Below are 19,339 nucleotides of genomic sequence, written 5' to 3' on the forward strand. Positions count from 1 at the left end.
TAGTGGCAAACGAGAAAACGTATCATTATAGGTCTGCAAAATGAAGTGAGACAGTAAATACATTGAGGTCCTTACATGGAAGTGTCATTTTAATTTGGTAGTATTATAATGTAAGATATTAAAGAAACTGAAATATAGATGGCGTTATTTGTAATGACGATGATGCGCGATTGCGTAGTAGTTATGCTTAGGTGTGTAAGAGGGCGCTATCACATCTTTTATTGGTTCTACTCTTACCCTATCTTTTTTTTCAGCTAAAATAAAAAAATAAATAATAAAAATTTTGAGTTGCATATTGAAGCAATTACTAAAATTTAATGTTTATTATCAATTAGCCAGAAATAAAATAAAATTCAAGAATTTATTTTCTACTGGCAACATTAAATCCATTTTCTACATGCAACATTATGCAAAAATTGTCAATCAAACAAATTTGGCTGCCGGTTTGCGCTGAAGTGCTTTTCGGTGTCTTGTTTGTTTTCCAGATTTTATCCCTATTAGTGCTTTATCCACCTAAGTCCGTTAAGTTGAGCCTCTGCTCCTTCGGCCGTGTCGATTTTGTGCTTGAGGTGATCGAAATCTTGTGAATTTTGTGCTTGAGATAGGACTCGTTGACCCGTTTTGTGATAATTAATATTTATCATGTCTAATAGAAAGTGTTGTGTTCCCGGATGTACAAATGGCTTAGGTAAGCATTTATCAACATCCTTAAAACAAATAGTCGTCATTTTGTCACGACTCCACTGAATTCTAACTTGTTACCCTTTTTCAGACACTACGGGGTATTTACATAAATTCCCTAATCCAGATAAGGATAGGCAGCTATTTAATACATGGGTCTTTCATATTGGTGGTGACATTTTGCAACTTGAAAATAACCATATTTTCAAATACCGCCGCGTCTGTAATGATCATTTCGAACCAAAATATTGGTGCCGGAATAACCGACTTGCCAAAGGAGCTGTACCTACAAAAAACATGCCAGGTTAGTTTTAGTAAAATACCCAAATTAAGGTACCTGTTTACCTTAAAGAGTACCTAAGTCTCAAATTTCTAGAGTTGATGTTAGAAAGAAATAAACAGTCATGTTATTTGAGTTTAAAGTAAACTTTCCAAATCACAAAATGAAAAGCTGCAGTAAGTCTAAAACATCTGAATAGAGATTTCTTTGGAGCCACAATTTCTGTATGTACGCAGTATGTCATACAAGAGTTTCTATATTACATTTCAAAATTTACTATATTTATAATTCATATTATTTTATCGTTGTTTACAGGATTATCTTGCTCGAAATTCAGCATTGAAAAAAGAGCACTAAGACCTCTTCAGATTTCAGGACCGTCTACATCAAAAGGTATATTTTATCATATACATATAAACAAGCAATTCATTTTTATACATACATACATACATTTACATTACGTATGTACTAGCTTCCACTTGCGGCTTCGTCCGCATGGTGTATTGATAAAAAGTGGCCTATGTCTTAATCCAGGGTATCACCTATCTACATACCAAATTTCAACCAAATCGGTCCAGCCATTTTTGAGTGAAGTTATTTCAAAGATCATTTATTCCTACAAATTAGGCTGAAATTGAGTAACTTGAATGTCACATTTACCAAAAATCCTTTGCTATTTTTAATTTGTTGTAATACTTAAATAGCACTGCATTACACAATTTTGGTACCCTCTTGACTGAATGAATAGGTAATGAATCATAGATCAAATGTTCCAAACATAATATGTGGTATCCATAACGTCTAGTTTTCAAGGTACATGTCAATTATGATTTCTACTACTCTCACTTAGGCATACAAAACCATTACCATGTCTGAAATAATTTACTTTTGTATTACTTTGTTTTGTTTAATACTTGTTTCTTTTCAATAATGTCAACATATTTGTGCATAATATGCGGCACCCATGCGGACAGCATATAGTGTAATTGATAGATAGACACTAGCAATAAATGATGTAATAATAACATATACTAATCACTGAATATTATTATTTACAGAACCTGCGCATCTACATATACACTCACAAGGTTCAATTGAAGATGTACAAATGAAAGAGAATCTTGGTGAGTGATCCTACATACAAGCATTTAATCAGCAATTATTTTACACATATTCTGTCCTGGAACTCCTTCATGCGCCCGGATAAAATGTAGCCTCTCTCGATAAATGTGCTAATTTACCTTAAAATCATCTTAAATTGAATTATTTTTGTTGTTCCTGAGTTATAATTTTGCAAACAATTAAAGTAAACTAGCCTCTCTATAAACCTATCCCTTAAGACAAGAGTGATTGATGAAATACAGTTTGTTAAATTACATTTATATGTCATATGCATAAGTCCTAAAATGTTAACATCCTTATCACTACATAGTATAAAACAAAGTCGCTTTTTCTGTCATGTGTCATGTTGTATGTCCCTATGAACGCTCAAATCTTTAAAACTACGCAACGGATTTTGATGCGGTTTTTTGTAATAGGTAGAGTGATTCAAGAGGAAGGTTTTATGTATAATAACATACATTAAATACTGGGAAATACTGTTATCCCGTGCGAAGCCGGGGCGGGTCATAGTTGATATTATAAACTATATAAAAGAAAAAGTAACTTTGTCTAGTAGTGGGCTGGCTTTAATTAATTCAATATGATTCAAATAATGGTTACTCAATATGAACTGCTACATTCATGATGATGGTAATGATCATCAGCTTAATTGGTTTGTATATAATAGGCACACATTTCTTACCAAATATGTTAATGACCTTTCAGATCCTGTCACTTCAGAATCTCAGTCTGTACACAGTGATAGACAGCCTCATAGTGAAGAAGAAAATGTTGAGGTGGTGAAAGATCTTGGTAAGCAACACAATTGTAATCAAACTTAATAACTTCAAAGCTGAGTTTGCTTGTTACACTCACTATCATGGTTTATTAACTAGGTACTGATTTATAGATTTAATACATATTTCAATCATGGGATACTTTCACACACAACTAGCTTTGATGCTATCTCACTCATATGTACTCTTAAATTCTGCAATTTTTATTCATATGATTCTTATTATTTTTTCAGTGCATCGCAAAGTTAAATGTGTTAGTAAGAAGGCGGTAAAACAGGTTGCTGTTACGAAAACTGAGCGTGCTCTGTATCAGAAAATGCTGCAAGTTGGTGTGAAACTCAGCAAATGCCGTAGCAAGGTTAAAAAGCAGGCAATCAAGATCAAGGCCCTGCAAAATATTACTACAAACCCTCAATTTTAGAAACTCTAGACAAAATGTCTAGCACATCAAAAATTTTAACTTTGCTGCAGTTCAGGGAGCACAAAAGGAAAAAAGGCCGGCGTTTCACATTAGAGGAAAAATTGTAGCTTTGACTATCCTCAAGCAAAGCCCAAAAGGATACAGATTCCTGAGGAAAATCTTTATCCTGCCATCACGCCAAATTTTAATAAAATTAATTAATATGGCAGATATAAATGCTGGTATCAATAAAAATTTGATGGCACAAATAAAAAAAGCCACACTTAAAATGAAACCAGAGCACAAATTATGTGTGGTTCTTTTGACGAAATGTCACTAAAACCGAATGTGGCATACAATGAAAGGAAGGACAGAGTGAGTGGGTTTGTAACCAATGGGCAAGAGACACTGCCTGAGTATGCAGATCATGCGCAGGTATTTATGATAAGAGGACTTATAAAATTATAAGCAACCCGTTGCATACACATTTTCTCAGTCTGCCACAAAGGGACCAGAACTGGCAAAACAATTAAAGGCTGTCATCACAGAACTACAAAATGCTGGTCTTAATGTGGTAGCAACAGTGTGCGACCAAGGAACAAATAATGTTAACTGCATTAAATTCTTGTTACAAGAAACAAGAGGTATTCTGTTAAGAAAATCAGAAGAACCTGAGGGAAATATTATTTTAATAAATAAACAGGAAATCATTCCCTTGTATGACCCACCTCACTTAATGAAATGTATAAGAAATAATTTAATAACGAAAAATCTACTATATAAAAAAGACAACAAAATGCTAATGGCAAAGTGGGAACACATAACTGCACTGCACCAAGAAAACCCAGGCTACAAAGGCATAAGACTGGTGCCAAAATTAACAGACTCCCACTGCATTCCCAGTAAAATTCCACGGATGAAAGTTAAATTTGCTACGCAACTATTCAGCCAAACTGTAGCATCAAATATGGGCTACCTAGCAGGTAAATAAACTTTATTACATAATGTTTTCACATTGCATTATTTTATCGATACTTATATATTATAAAGCTGAAGATTTTTTTGTTTGTATGTTTTCTTAACCATGCTAATCTGAAGAACCAATCCAATCACCAAGGTCGATCAGGTCTAATTTGAAATAATCTTTCACCGTTAGATAGCTCATTTATTGAGGAAGACTAAAAGTGACTTTTAATCTGTGCGCGAAGTAGCTTTCACGGGATGCGGTAGAACCGCGGGCGGAAGATTGTATAGTAAAAGTTTTCACAAATTAAAACTGCTCCCAGTTCAGATTTAATAATAACAAGTTTCTTATTGATGACTAGATGCCATAGTAGCCAGTGTATCTGCCTGCCACAGGAGGTCGCGGGTTCGATTCCCGCATAAGTCAAACATTTATGTGTGTGGGTGTTTCTACATATGTACACTATGTTATGTTATTTATAAAATATTTATATTTATATAAGTTCATTTATTGGTTGTCTGCTGTACCCAAATTACAAGCAAGCAATGCTTTGTTTGGGACTAGATTGCGTTGTAAGAACGTGTGAGGAATATTTATTAATATTTTTTTCTTATTTTTGCAGAAAAGGAATAATCTCTCAAGATGCGCAAAATACAGCGGACGTCATCTTGTTTTTTGACAAACTTTTTGACTCCATTAACGGAAGCTTCGGGAAAAGGAAGCACAGTAAACCACTGCTGGGACCTGCGACGCCGAACTCAATACATCACAAAACATGGATGGAGGCAAAAATATTTTTAAAAAATATGAAATTTGTGAATGTAAAAACCTCGAATGTGGAGTATGTTCCCACCTTAAGTAACTGGGTATGGACACTAGAAGGAATAGAACTGCTTTTAAAAAATTGCTGCGAAGTACGGAGTGACATCGGTTTGGTTGCGGCATCTGAATCAGGATCCAATAGAAAATTTTTGGATCGATAAGGAGTCAAGGATGCCGCAACGTAAACCCTACTCCAGATGGATTTGAAGCAGCATTTAGCAGCCTTTTAATAAACAGCCTATCTAGTGTCCATGCCCCAGGGACAAATTGTGAGGCAGATAATTGCCACGCTTTGCATGAAGTTCTCATCACAAGCGGGGCCTGCAAAGAACAAATAAATTGTGAGCTCTCTGAGATTCCGGACATTGAATTTACAGCCCTTGAAGACAAAAGCGACCCCGTATAATTGGGGGCTACAATATGTTAGCGGTTATTTTATTAAAACCGCTAAGAAGAAAGTCTTCAAGGGTTGTAGTGAATGTAAAAAATTTAATGTCCGATCAGGAACACGATTATTTAAAATATAGAGAGTATGCTAATAAAAATGGCTTTGCAGTCCCAGCGACTCTCTCTTAAATTGTGTTTCGAATCTGCAGGATATAAATTACACAATAATTAAAAATGTTTGGAAAAAAATATTTAAAAGATTTCATCAAAACATTAATATTTATACATTTGAAATTCGATTTCATAAAATGTGAAATTCATAAAGAAAAATTAATAGACTTTTTAATCAATATATCCTGCAGATTCTTTATTTACAATTACTGTAAAGATATTAATAAAATATTAATAAATAGGAGAGAGTGTGATGATGATACGGATTCCTATAAGCTAAAAGCGAAAAAATTATACATGAAATGTTTTAAAAGAAAAAAATAAATTATATTAAAGGTTATCAGTGTTTTATTTATTGAAAAACATCTTATAAATATTAAACAAAAAGAAACAAAAATCTACCTAGACCCAGTAACCACTGCTTTATGTAGCTATATGTATATATATTGACAAATAGTTTCTTAAACCTGCGTTCAGAAGGCGCCACTTGTCTTACTTAGTTTGGTAGTCGAGTTGGACCTCTATTTCATAATATAAAAAGTACTCTGTGCTCTCGACTGCACGTGCGACTCGATTATGACAATATTAAATACTATAGTGCTCGATTGTTGAATGTAGTACAGGAGTCATGGTGCGTTCCGCGTGTCTTATATGTAAGTTAGGTAGTGTTTGTTGTTACTGGGTCAGGTTTTTACGTACTAAGTATTTGTATAATTATTTATTTACGTTATAGAATTGGTTATGGTATTAAATATAAGTTTTTTTTTTCGATAAATCTTGACCGAGAGTTCGGTAATCGGTCTGTGTTGCAGCATTAATGGAAGTAAAAAAAGAAATGTTTTAATACAATTTAAGTGTGTATGCTCTTATTGTTAAATACTTTATTGAGGTTAATTTTGTTTATAAACAAGAGCACTGTTTATGTAATAAAAACTTAATCAATTATAGCGATAACACAGTTCTTATTAAAATCTGAAGTTACGTTAATTCCCGAATAAAATCGTAAACATATTGTGTTGGAATACTATTTAACGGTAAATAACAAATGGAATTTTTCAACTTCTTAGGATAAACAAAGTAATAATTTACAAACGTTCAATTGGGATTTTTACCAAACATATGGCGACAATATTTTGGATGGCAAACTTTAAATAAATTAATAGTGTGGAATAATACCTAGTTTGTACTATTATAATTCTTGTCACATGTTAAATTGTAACGACATAATTAAATATAGATTTGACTGGTTAAACCACGTTTTTGTTCCCAAACTTAAATGACTCTACCTTAAACATAAACTATTTTTGAAAAGAAATAGTAGCGAGACTTTTATCTCTTACTGTGTGAAAGTAGGACATGCGATTAGATAATATTAGATCAGTCTGATAAAACGCATCCATTCATGTGAAACTTTAAAAATAACAATAATTATAACAAACAAGATTAAGCACTGATTTCTAATTGCACAGAAGCAAATTTATATAACTTGTATTTAGGTAAAATTCATTAATTATCGATAAAAACTTTAATTCTACATTTAAAGAACAAGCATAAAGCCAGTAACTCGCAAGACAGACAGAAAACTGATATTATGATACCTACATCAAATAGTTTTTTGTCATGCCCAAAGAATTTTACCATATAAAACGCATACGACCAAGACAATACCTATAGTCTTAACAAAAAACAAAAAAATCCCTCACGATCATAGCAAGCAGTTCTTATTGTATTATTTTTCTAGAGTACGTGAGCCGAATGTGTGTTATAAGGAATTTTCAGTACTTACGGCGTTGACAATAAAACTGCCGTAGACTCGTGTGTATCAAATGTTGTTTGTAACTTTCTGTAGATACAGGAAATTATAAAATTTTATGTCTTAGTTGTTCTTGGGAGGTATTAGGTCATATTTTTTTATTATTCTTTATTGCACATAAATATATTTTGTATGACGGCGAGCGGAACCCAGTGTTGGATTCTCTTACAGTCAACCTTATAGTGACAGAGTGATTTATATTTTTAGGTAATAAAATAGACCTCTCAAAAATATGGTATCGTTATCTAAGTGAACCAATATGATGAAGCCTCATAGTTATATTTCAATAACTTTTTGAGGTATTCCATTACGACTTAAGTATTACTACTACATATTATAATACAGGTCCCTGTTTATAGGTCTTTACAACACACTGCCTAGTTCCTAGGTAATATAATCTGGGGTAAGTAATCACTAAGTCAGAGCAAGTCAACTGAAAACGAGGGGTATTGCATATAGGTCAAGGGGAAGCTGAAGGTTGCTTAACCTATTAGAATGTAATAGCGTTTGCTATTAATAGAGAGAAGATTATGCACTCGTTGGAGATTCGCGAAAGTGGAAAGATATAGACTTATAGCATACTTATAGCAAGCTATAGGATTTTTATTGTTAAGTTTTTAAAATAATCAGTACAATTCTGTAGTTCTGTAGTAATTTGCGAAAATAAACTATAGTTAAACATGTGCTTTCTTTACCAAGAGTTTGAGTTACTACAAACATATTAAATTACTAATATATTCATGAACCCATTCCTAAACTTCTATGATTAGAAGCAATAAATCTGTCCTGTCCTACCGGAAAAGTACCGCCAAGAAAGTTTATAAATAACTAAAAAAAGTTAGAAAGGACATTGACACGATCATACTTTCAAATCCAATTAAACGTAGCTGTTTTGTGGTTGCTATGAATATTTTAAAACAATTCATAACTTATTTGAAAGTTATATACACCAAAATAATTTTTATTGAATTTAAACAATGTTGTCCTTAAAATAATACAAGAATCGAACATTTAATATTCACTTGTTTTATTTTCTCTTAAGCACACATTCCTTTAACAAATTATTGCTTAGTCATGATCCAGAAAAAATAAATCTTATCATAGCATGTCCAGCTGTCCATTGAGATGTGCCTATCTTTCTGTTTATAGATCACAAAGACAAATCAATCATGTTTGTATTTTTTCTATACATTGCTCAACCATGTATGCTTATCCTCTAATAGCTTTGTAGTCTTCGCAGTGAAGATAGATTATAATTATTTTTATCTACCATTTACCAATAGGTATATTCAAAAAGCCTACTTTCTATATAGGAACAAATATGAAGTGTAAATGATTCAAGCTTTTTAACCTATGTAGATACCGGAAGGAAAAATTGAAACACTTAAACTAAACACATACCTAAAAAATCTTCGGCACCTATTACACTTTCTCCGCACAAAAAAAACTTATACATACCTCTGATATGACTACAAAGTAGGTACCACCATGTAGCTCAAATTCTGCTGACCACTACAAACAATGCCAATGTTATTACATCAACAACAAACACTCTGTCAGTTTGTTTACTTATTACAGTGCGTCCTAAGTGAGAAATCTGGACGCGAAAGCGAAGTGGGGCGGTGCGAATGCCAATAAAGTGGCCAACATGACGTTGCGCGGTTCGGCATGGACTCAGCATCATTGACGACCTTTATGTTCCCAGGTTCGATTCCCGGTTCAGTCGGCATTTGTGTGATGAGCATGCTGTTATAATATTTACCACTATATGTGTCATCAATATGTAACATCTATACTTAAGTAGTTTACCAGTTGAAATGAAATCATTTATTTAGCAAATTGGACATTACATCACTTGTACACGTCGGTATTTCCCAAAGACTATAAAACCACTTGACTGCGCATACAGTGCCCCGACGCTCGCCAAACGTTAGCGATTTTGCGCGTACTATAAGGCTACGATCAGTACGATCCTTTAGTAGCGACCAAGTCTATGACCTGCGAACACGCTGAATTATTGAGGATTTTATTTAGTAAAAAACAAAAAAAAAAATGCCTACATGCGCGATGAAATGGTGCGGGAAACAATCCAGGACATCTAGTTACAAAAAGGATGGCATCGGCAAGTATCAATACCAAAATTTGGCTTTGATTTAATTGTATTACGAAATACCACAGGGGTCTATTTAAATTGGTGGTTGGTGAACCGCGCTCACGCTCGTTGATGTCTTTTGAAAAAGTCCCTTTCTTTCAATAAGAAATTCTAATACGTCCATATCTTTCTTGCCCTTTGTATTCTTATCGATGAAATTTGGGCTGTTGCCTTTAAGGATGAAGTGGATATCGATAATAGTAAAATTTACATTGATTAAAAATGTTTTATTTTGGCTAATGAGGTAATTAACTGACCATAGACCAAATTACTTTTAATGTAATAAAAAATATATATTTTCATTTTAGATTTTTTAAGATTCCAGAAATATGGAAAATTGGTCCCCAACAATAACAAAGTGCTGTTTGCTCGAGGCACTTCACTCTCAATTGTTTTGAATATTTAAAACAATGCCGACGTTTATTTAGTTCAGCGATTCCAACAATGTTTTTGCCCATCTTAGTTTTTATAAACCTCATAATTTTGGAATAATTACATCGTGTACCTATTTAAAATATATCAAGAAATATGTAGACGTTCGATTATCGTTTTTTACCGAAAACAATCAGGACCCTAAAACGTTAATTCGAAAAAGTTATACTAAATTAATTAGTATAACATTTTAAGAATCAATAATTTTCTTGTACGGAGGTCTTTTTTGTAATAGACTGATTTTTATTAATTATTCTTATACGATTTTTATTGAGTATTTATTACTACGATGACTGCCTCGTTGGTCTAGTTGTCGCAAGTGCGGCTGCTAAGCACGAGGTCTCGGGTTCGATTCCCGAGTCAGGCCGAAATCGCTTTGTGGGTTTTAGAAGACTTTCACAAAGCAGCCCGTAGTCTGGAAGTTGGTGATTGATTCACCCGTGCATCGGAGAGCACGTAAATGTCGGTCCTGCGCCTGATCGCTCTCCGGTCGTGTCGGATTGCCGTCCCATCGGATTATGAGAGTGAAGGAATAGGGAGTGCACCTGTGTCTGCGCAAATGCTCGTGCACTATAATATGTCCTGCGCAGCTGGCTGATCTCCTTACATGAGAACAGCCGCCGTAGCCGATAATCGGCTAGGAGGACATCACATCATCACTACGATGAAATACATTTTATCGATATTTTTTAATTGCAAGAGAGCAATCCCTTGCTGAGCGTATTCATGCAACTCGACCTTGAACTGACCAATAGTAGCCGCGGATTATGCCGCGTCCCCCGGCCCGCAGCGGTGAGTTGCGTTCTTAGAAGAAATTGGCGAGTGCGCTCTCTAGTGGTTATTTACTTTATGGTATTTCCTAACTGACTGAGAAGAAACGCCGAAACAAACTCAAGGGTAGCACCATAACACAAGTCAATTAATAATTTGCCATGGGGCTAAAGTCAAAGTCAAAGTCAAAGTCAAAATCATTTATTAAAATAGGCTAATACGATTAGCACTTTTTAACGTCAAAATTTTACAATGACAGCACCCCCAAAACGCCCCCCTTTCACCACTTCCTAGTGTTATGGCTGGAAAGAAGAAGTGGTGAAGAACAAACTTCCCAGCAACACAGCTGTCTATTACAATTTAATTATTATTAATTTATTTTACAATTATACAATTCAATTTTATTAATTATTAATTTAAAACACCGACAAATACAAAATAAAATAAAGGACTTTTGTTCCACTTCAGAGCTGCCATCTGCGTTTATCTGTGAAATAATCATTAACATTATAATATGCCTTTTTAACAAGAATTTCTTTGATTTTGTTTTTAAAAGAACTGTCCGTTAATTCCAAGAGATGAACCGGAATCCTGTTATAAATGCGTACACAAAGCCCCACAAATGAACCGTGCACCTTATGTAGACGATAATTAGGTGCGGTTAACTTATGTTTATTTCTAGTATTAAAATGATGTACGTCGCTGTTTTTACTATAAGAATCTAGGTTTTGCCTTACGTATATTATATTGGCATAAATGTATTGAGACGCCACAGTCAGAATACCAATATCCTTAAACCTTTCCCTAAGGGAGACTCTAGCACCAAGTTTATATATAGCACGGACAGCGCGCTTCTGTAGTACGAAAACATTCTCGATATCGGCAGCATTGCCCCACATAAGAATTCCGTAGGACATGATGCAGTGAAAATAGCTAAAGTACACTAGACGCGCCGTGGCTACATCGGTGAGAGCTCTTACTTTCCTGACAGCGTACGCAGCAGAGCTTAATTTACCCGTGATGCCAGTTATATGCTCACCCCATTGAATTTTGGAGTCTACTGTTATCCCTAGAAAAGTCGTAGCATGTACCGTTTCAAGTTCCTCATTGTTCAAAATTACACCGGGACCGAGATTTTTTACATTAGGCAAAGCAAATTTAATACATTTTGTTTTCTTCGTATTCAAAACTAAATTATTGGCTGTAAACCATTGCGTTACTAGTGAAAGACAAGAATTCACGTCATCAAAATCTACTCTATTCCTATCAACTTTAAAAATTAGAGACGTGTCATCAGCAAACAATACTACATCACACAATGATTTTAAATAATATGGCAAGTCATTAATGTATACAAGAAACAAAAATGGACCCAAAATCGACCCTTGCGGTACGCCCAAACGAACGGGTAGATTGGACGATTTGACACCATTAACGTCAACACATTGCATTCTACCGCTTAAATATGAGCTAATAACACTAAGTGCGCTGTCTCTAATACCATAGTACTTTAGCTTCTGGGTAAGCGTTTCATGTTGGACGCAGTCGAACGCTTTAGAAAGATCACAGAACACCCCGATAGCATTCTGTGACCTCTCCCACGCACTGAATATATGTTTCAGTAGAGCAACTCCGGCATCCGTTGTGGAGCGACCCTTTGTAAAACCGTATTGTTCCGCATGTAAAATATTGTATGAATTAAAATGCCGGAGGAGTTGATTTAAAATTAGCTTTTCAAAAATTTTGCTCAACGCGGGCAGAATTGAAATCGGTCTAAAGTTGCCTAGATCGTTCTTGCTCCCGGATTTAAAGAGAGGTATAACTTTACTGTATTTCATAAGTTCAGGAAAGGTACCTGAGTCAATGCACTCATTAAATATACGAGCTAAATAGGGCGCAATATCGTCAATAATACAGTTTAAGACTATAACAGAGATACCCCATAAATCACCTGTCTTTTTTGAATTTAATGACTTGAAGGTTCTTACTATGTCATAAGGTGAAATATAACTAAAGGTAAATGTGGCTTCACATTGACTAACACTACTACGTAAAAGTTTTCGGCGTTGGTGGCAGAGGAGTCTAAGCCGCTAGTGGTCTTGATTGGAATATTAGAGAAGAATGTGTTAAATTCGCGAGCTACATCAGAATCTTTCTCGTAAACTTGATTCTCATTAATGATTTTATACTGATTATCACGCTGTTTGATTTTCCCGGTCTCGCTATTTATAATATTCCACGTCGCTTTTATTATACTCTTACTATTCTTAATTTTATTACTGAAATACATTGATTTTGCCGCATGACAAACTTTTTTAAACAATTTAGAATAATTCCTAACATATCTAATAAAATTTTCATCAAAATTATAATTTTTCATTTCATACAACTCATACAGCTTAGCTCTACTCTTGTAAATGCCGGGGGTAGCCCACTCATTGAAGTTAGCCGTTTCTTTTAGTACGAGCGTTTTGGTTTTAAAACTAGAATTAAATTCGTATTTTATTATATCAAATAGTGCTCCGTACATTAAATGGGGATTGTTTTTATTGAATATTTCATTGTCTAGTTTCGCGTTAATATTATTTTTAAAACTATTAAAACGACTGGTTGTTAAGGGTCGACATGTTATTTCCCGCTTGATTTTATTCTTTTTATCAGGAAACCGTGCCAGTTGACCACGGTGATCGGAAGGAAGGCCATTGGTAATCAGAGTCTCTGTGGCGCTACAATTAGTAAATATATTATCTAAACAGGTTGACGAGGTTGCCGTAATTCGAGTTGGTTCTAGAAATAAATTTACTAAGTTAAATGATTTAAATAAGTTTAGCAACCTTGTAGTTAAAGAAGATGATTCTAAAATATTAACATTGAAGTCACCGCAAACTAAAAGTGATTTACTAGTGGAATTAAGTTTAGAGAGAGAATTTTCCATTACTGATTCAAAAGTGTTAAAATCACCTGAAGGAGGCCTGTATACACAAATTATAACAAACTGCTCCAGTTCAACACATGATAATTCTACATTGCGCTCGACTGATAATTTTACTATATCTGAACGTTCCTTACACTTTAAATTATTAGTTACAATTATAAGAGAGCCGCCATGGATGGCTTCCTTTCTAACGAATGAACTTTGTACTGTATAATTACTGTTATTAAGGAATATTATTTCACTATTTCTGTGCCAGTGCTCAGTTATGCACATAACTTGTACCATATAATGTTCAATGAATAAACTTAATTCTAAATCCTTGCCGGAAAGGGCCTGAATGTTTTGATGTACAACATTCAGTTGATGTGGCCCACCCTTTGTCGCACCATGTAGTTTAAACTATCAGGTGTATCAATAGTTGTATTAGTAGAACTACTAATATTATTAAAAGAAGAGGTTACCGTAGTAGAACCCGGGTCAATTTGTATATTATTTGCTATCAATATAGCAATTTGTCGTTTATAATAAAAACTTAGATACATTGTATCATTTGTCACTACAAAATTATTTATAAATTTATTTGTATCAAAGTACATTATTCTATTATTGTAATGCCTAGTTATATTGTACATTAATAGGTTTAAATTAAATATGTACTGATTTTGTTCTATAGTAAAATTTTTAGAATATGGTAAGGCACAGATTATAAACTTGCAATTGGTTGTATTATTTAATTTTATCATTGATTCAACACTTTCTATTATATTTTGTTTTTTGACTGCTAGACTATCTCCAAATAGCATAATGGCAGTTGAAGTGGTATTAAGGTTTGTCAATTTAATTGTTTCTATTATCTCATTGTAGCTGGCACCGGGTGAACAATTGTTTATTATTTTACTTTTACAATATTGAGAGATTAATTTACCAAAACCAAGACCAAATCTATCAGAAAATATTTGTGATATATTGTTTTGATTTTCCGAATTATTATTATATGAAATGCTTGATGGTGGAATTTTGCACTGAACATTGACAACAGGTGGTATTATGTCACTGCTCACTGCTGACTGCATAGTACTAGGCGACGTTAACTCTGGGACAGCTTGTACTGCTGGTTGTGAACAAGTACAGTTGGTATATTTATTTTTAAGAGAATCAAGACGGTCCATATTTTCACTACCTAACTGGAGCAGCTCATCGGTAGCCAAAATATGTGCCTTTACTTGATATTGGGCTGTCTCATATTTGTGTGTAATTTTTGTTAATTCGCGTTGCAGTTCAAGCATTTCCTGTTGCAGAACTAGTGTGTCTTGGTCATACATTAGCCTACTTTGTAAAAGTTGGTTAGTGCACAAATTTAACTGATTTTTCAAGTCAACTTTAGTTTTAAGTAAATTATTTAATTTATGTGTGGATTTATGTTTATGACACACTTTCTTAATTTTTTGTATCAATTTGTTTAATCTTATGTATTTTTTAATCTTTTTGTGACTCAAATTATTAATATGAAGTGGATTTGAAGTAACAAGCTCACTGAAAAGGCGGTGAGTGTCATCACTTTCCTGTTGTTGTTGGGTTTGCTTGAAGCATATTATTGACTTGTGAGCATCATTTAAGCTTGTCTCCAGTACCTTAATGCGACTCAAAGCCCTCTCATGAGCATCACTACATTCACTAAAAGAACCTACAAAATCCTGTAACCTATCCCGCTGATCCAGCTCATCCATATATTGGATGTGTAATTCTGCAAGTTGAGACTTCAATTCAGAGTTTTTACTAATTATTTTCTGAATTTCTTCCTCGCTGTCATCACGTTCTAACCGACCGTGTGTGAAAAGATGTCCCGATATGAATTTATTTATCTCTCAATTCGCTTCGGATCGCTTTGCCCATTCGAGATTCGCCCTTGCAGGACGCAGCCTTAGTGATTGTTGTTTGTACTAGAACGTATGTCACAGGCTTATTGTAGACTGAGCCTTATCGTTATGTTTACGTCAGCTAAATGTTCCCGGGAAGTGCATAGTTGCATGTTGTGGCTGGATGACGACGAATTTATAGGTAAATGACGCAGAATTATGTTTAAATAAATATTGGTTTTAATAAAGCACAATAAAATAATAAACATGATAAAAAACGCTTTACTAAAATTATTATTTTAATTAATTCAAAGGTATCATAGTGACATAGAAAACTGAGAATAATTATTTATGTATTACTTAGGGCACACTTTAAATAAGCCCCATATTCATTAAAACTATTATTTCCCATAATAAACAAAACACATAAAACATCCTTTTACAAGTCGTGATTCACAGAACAAAATCTCAGTTTCTATAACAATGAAGAGATACAGATATCAATGCCTATTTACATTTCATAATAGAAAACAATAATGTACAGTGACAAACAAACATTACAATAACTTTGCATATATTTAATAGGTACATCTTTAGCATATAAATCAACAACATTGCGTATTTATCCCGTTACTAACAGTTTCCTTAACAAAACTGGTTTTCAAACGTAAATTATAAACGTTTATTGTTTTATTGACTTATTAATACTGAATAATAACGGTTGTTAAAGTAACTGGGACAAGTTAAACGTCATAGTTAACTATAAATCATTTTTATTGACGCAATATTTTAAACTAGATTTTTTTTTATCATCCTTCTTTTAAATATTTAACTCATTATTAAACAATTTTACCAAGTACCAACCAAAATATTAATAAAAAAGAAAAAAAAAACGAAAAAAAAAGAAAAAAAAAAACACTTGTAATTAAGTAAACCAAAATCACACCCAGCTCTCTTACTACAGCAAGGCTGAATTAATTGCCATAGTCAGCAGACTCCGGAAGCCAGACTAGGTGCACATCGGTTAATATCGATTACTCATCCTGTGATTCATTCGATTGTATATCGATACTGTTGGTTGTTGCCGAGTTTCACATCTCTTCAAGGGCTTCCAATTTCAAGATTTATAAAAAAAAAATACTAGTGCTTTAATTGGCTGAATGGTTACCTTAGTAACTTTAAAACACAAGAGTTTAAAATTCGATATCCAAGTAGTATTATTGACTCTACGGAAAGCAAAATACAGTGTAGATGTGATCCTAATTAAGGCACATGGCCCTCTGTCTATCAAATAATTAAAAATGTAAAGAAAAGTAGGTAGGTATTAATACTCTGTCTATCATTATTACAAACTTGTTGATATTATGTGATATTATGCATTCTAGTAATCCTACGTGTTGATGTAAATAACAAACAAATTGCTTATTAAACGATTAAGTTATTACGTACATGTCAAACTGTTGATATGTGACTGAACTGTACTTTATTTTATATTGAAGAAGTTAAAATAATCACGATCCATTTGGTAACAAAATATCTGATGTTTTGTCTAGCTCATAGTTCGATGAGACGGCAAACTGATAAGACCGGAGCACTTGAGCTTGAAAGCCAGGCTTTTAATATAAGGATCTTTTAACCGACTTCCAAAAGGAGGAGGTTTTCAATTCGGATGTTTGTTTACTTTGTAGCTTGACCTAGCCAAAAAGAACCACGATTGGTAAATACATTTTATCAATGAAACTCACCAACTCAACTCAACCCATTTCCTAAAGAATAACTCCGATCATCTGGATAACAAATAGTACCTAGTGTAAATTTATCTCAATAAATGGGTATTTAACTTTGAAATAATTGTTCAAATCGGACTAGTACTTCCTGAGATAAGCGCTTTCAAATAAACTCTTCAGCTTTATAACATTATTAATTAGCATAGATAATAATTTAATGAGCCGATCTCCCATACTACATTTAGGAACTATCAAATTCGTAATAACCTTTTTAGATAAAGTTTCGTCGGTATTACAAAACGACCTACCTACTTAACTTGACACCTGCAATTCCGTACATTTTATAGTATTTTTATCGCATTTCCGTACAATAAATGTATTTGATAGATCAAGTTTGACTGGTTCGTTGCACATCAACTGAAGTTTCGATAATTTTTGCCAACTTATTTTTGCACTCAATTATGGGAAAATCGTCTTTATTTCAATAGTCATAAGGATTGTTTTGGTAGTAATTATAAGGTGGTGTATTCAATTCGCTGTTTTTATTGCAAGTAATTGAGCTATTAGACACAGTATACACGAATGCAGTATGTCAGTCAAGGTTGTGCAAATATTTTGGTGAAGCTTGTTGTCTTAACCTGCACAGGTGGACTGATTTACTGTGTAAATATGTTTGCGGAAAATTTACACGCACAATAAACTTATTGATTAATTATTTTGTGTATCGAAAAGGAGGTTTTAATGGTTCTTTGTTCTTTATTCCAATAATATCGTATTAATAAGTAATTTACGCAGAAATTAAATTTGGATGAATTTATAGTCTTAACGGTGTTAGTTGATCTCTCTATATTCTTCAAAATAATATCTCTCCATAGTCATAATAGACCAATTATCGAACACAATTTCTGGACTATACAGGAAACGTAAGTAAGAGTGTTATAGTATTCGTCATATTTTATAGCAAACTCTGCTGTGTTGCAAGCACTATTGAGATAGGTACTAACTGTTCCATAATTTTTAACATCTTCCAAAATACAACTTAGTTATTTCACATTTTAAAACCCAACCCACTAATAGACAACTGAATAAACTTATAGAGCTAAACTATTCTTATTAGGCGCAATAATTACATTAAAAATTATTTCCAACAAAACATCGAAATTAATATGAATTGTCATACTGCTATAACTACTCTGTGACAACTAACAGAAGCGACAAACATTTGTTTAACATTGTAACAATTACAAAAAGCTTTATCAACTGCGATAGGACTGTTACGAAATCATAGGACATGCGAAGGAAACATTAATTAATAGTTCGTTTAGTGTTAATTGATACTGAGATGTAATAATAATGATTGATGGCTGATGTTAACGGGTTAATAAATTAGAGTTTCGTTTTAACTGTGTGGTTGCTAGGTCATCTTATGATAGATGTTTTGTCTGGATTACCCAATATGTATTTTCAAGAGTTAAAGTTTGTGAAGTAGTACGAAGTAATCTATAGTGCTTAGCCTTTTTTAAATTGTTGATATATTTCTCCTACCTTTATCCCAATTTTATTTCGGCGCAGCATGTTTTCCCTCCTTCCATACTCTTTTATCTGCCGTCATCTCACAAGTAACATTATTTCTCATCATGTCGACTTACTGCATTTTTCAAATCTGTTCAGTAGTTACTGAACATAGCATGATGATGTAAAAAAACACAAACAAACTGTACTGTTTTATACAGATTTGTGTAGATAAAATGTATCGGTTTAAATCGACTAAAAGTCGATTAACAGTCGTTCTATCCCGTGCTCAGAGTATTAACAATTGCATTAGATTCTCATTACCTCATTTTACTTAATTACCATAAGGATCTAAGACAAAATCAATTATTCAACAGCCCTAAATACATTGACTATCACATTAATGAACCTAGTTATTTTTTTATCTGAGGGTCAAATATGGAGTTTAGGAGAACATAACGGGTCAAGGCTTATTAAAGTTACCTTAATTACATTGCAAAAACATTAGTCTAAATAGTTGCCCAGTTAAGGAAGTAAG

The 19,339-nt window shown here is 33.4% G+C and overlaps 1 protein-coding gene across 1 annotated transcript; it reads left to right on the forward strand.

Annotated features, from left to right (window-relative positions):
- The first annotated feature begins 492 nt into the window (after positions 1 to 492).
- Positions 493 to 3,295, forward strand: LOC135118633 (uncharacterized). Its single transcript, XM_064041165.1, has 6 exons — positions 493 to 688; positions 773 to 985; positions 1,277 to 1,354; positions 2,020 to 2,085; positions 2,789 to 2,875; positions 3,093 to 3,295. The coding sequence occupies exons 1-6, from the start codon at positions 643 to 645 to the stop codon at positions 3,278 to 3,280; spliced, it is 678 nt and encodes a 225-aa protein (XP_063897235.1). The 5' UTR covers positions 493 to 642; the 3' UTR covers positions 3,281 to 3,295.
- The last annotated feature ends 16,044 nt before the right edge of the window (positions 3,296 to 19,339 follow it).

Source organism: Helicoverpa armigera, chromosome 24, assembly GCF_030705265.1.
Source record: "Helicoverpa armigera isolate CAAS_96S chromosome 24, ASM3070526v1, whole genome shotgun sequence".
Taxonomy (NCBI): domain Eukaryota; kingdom Metazoa; phylum Arthropoda; class Insecta; order Lepidoptera; family Noctuidae; genus Helicoverpa; species Helicoverpa armigera.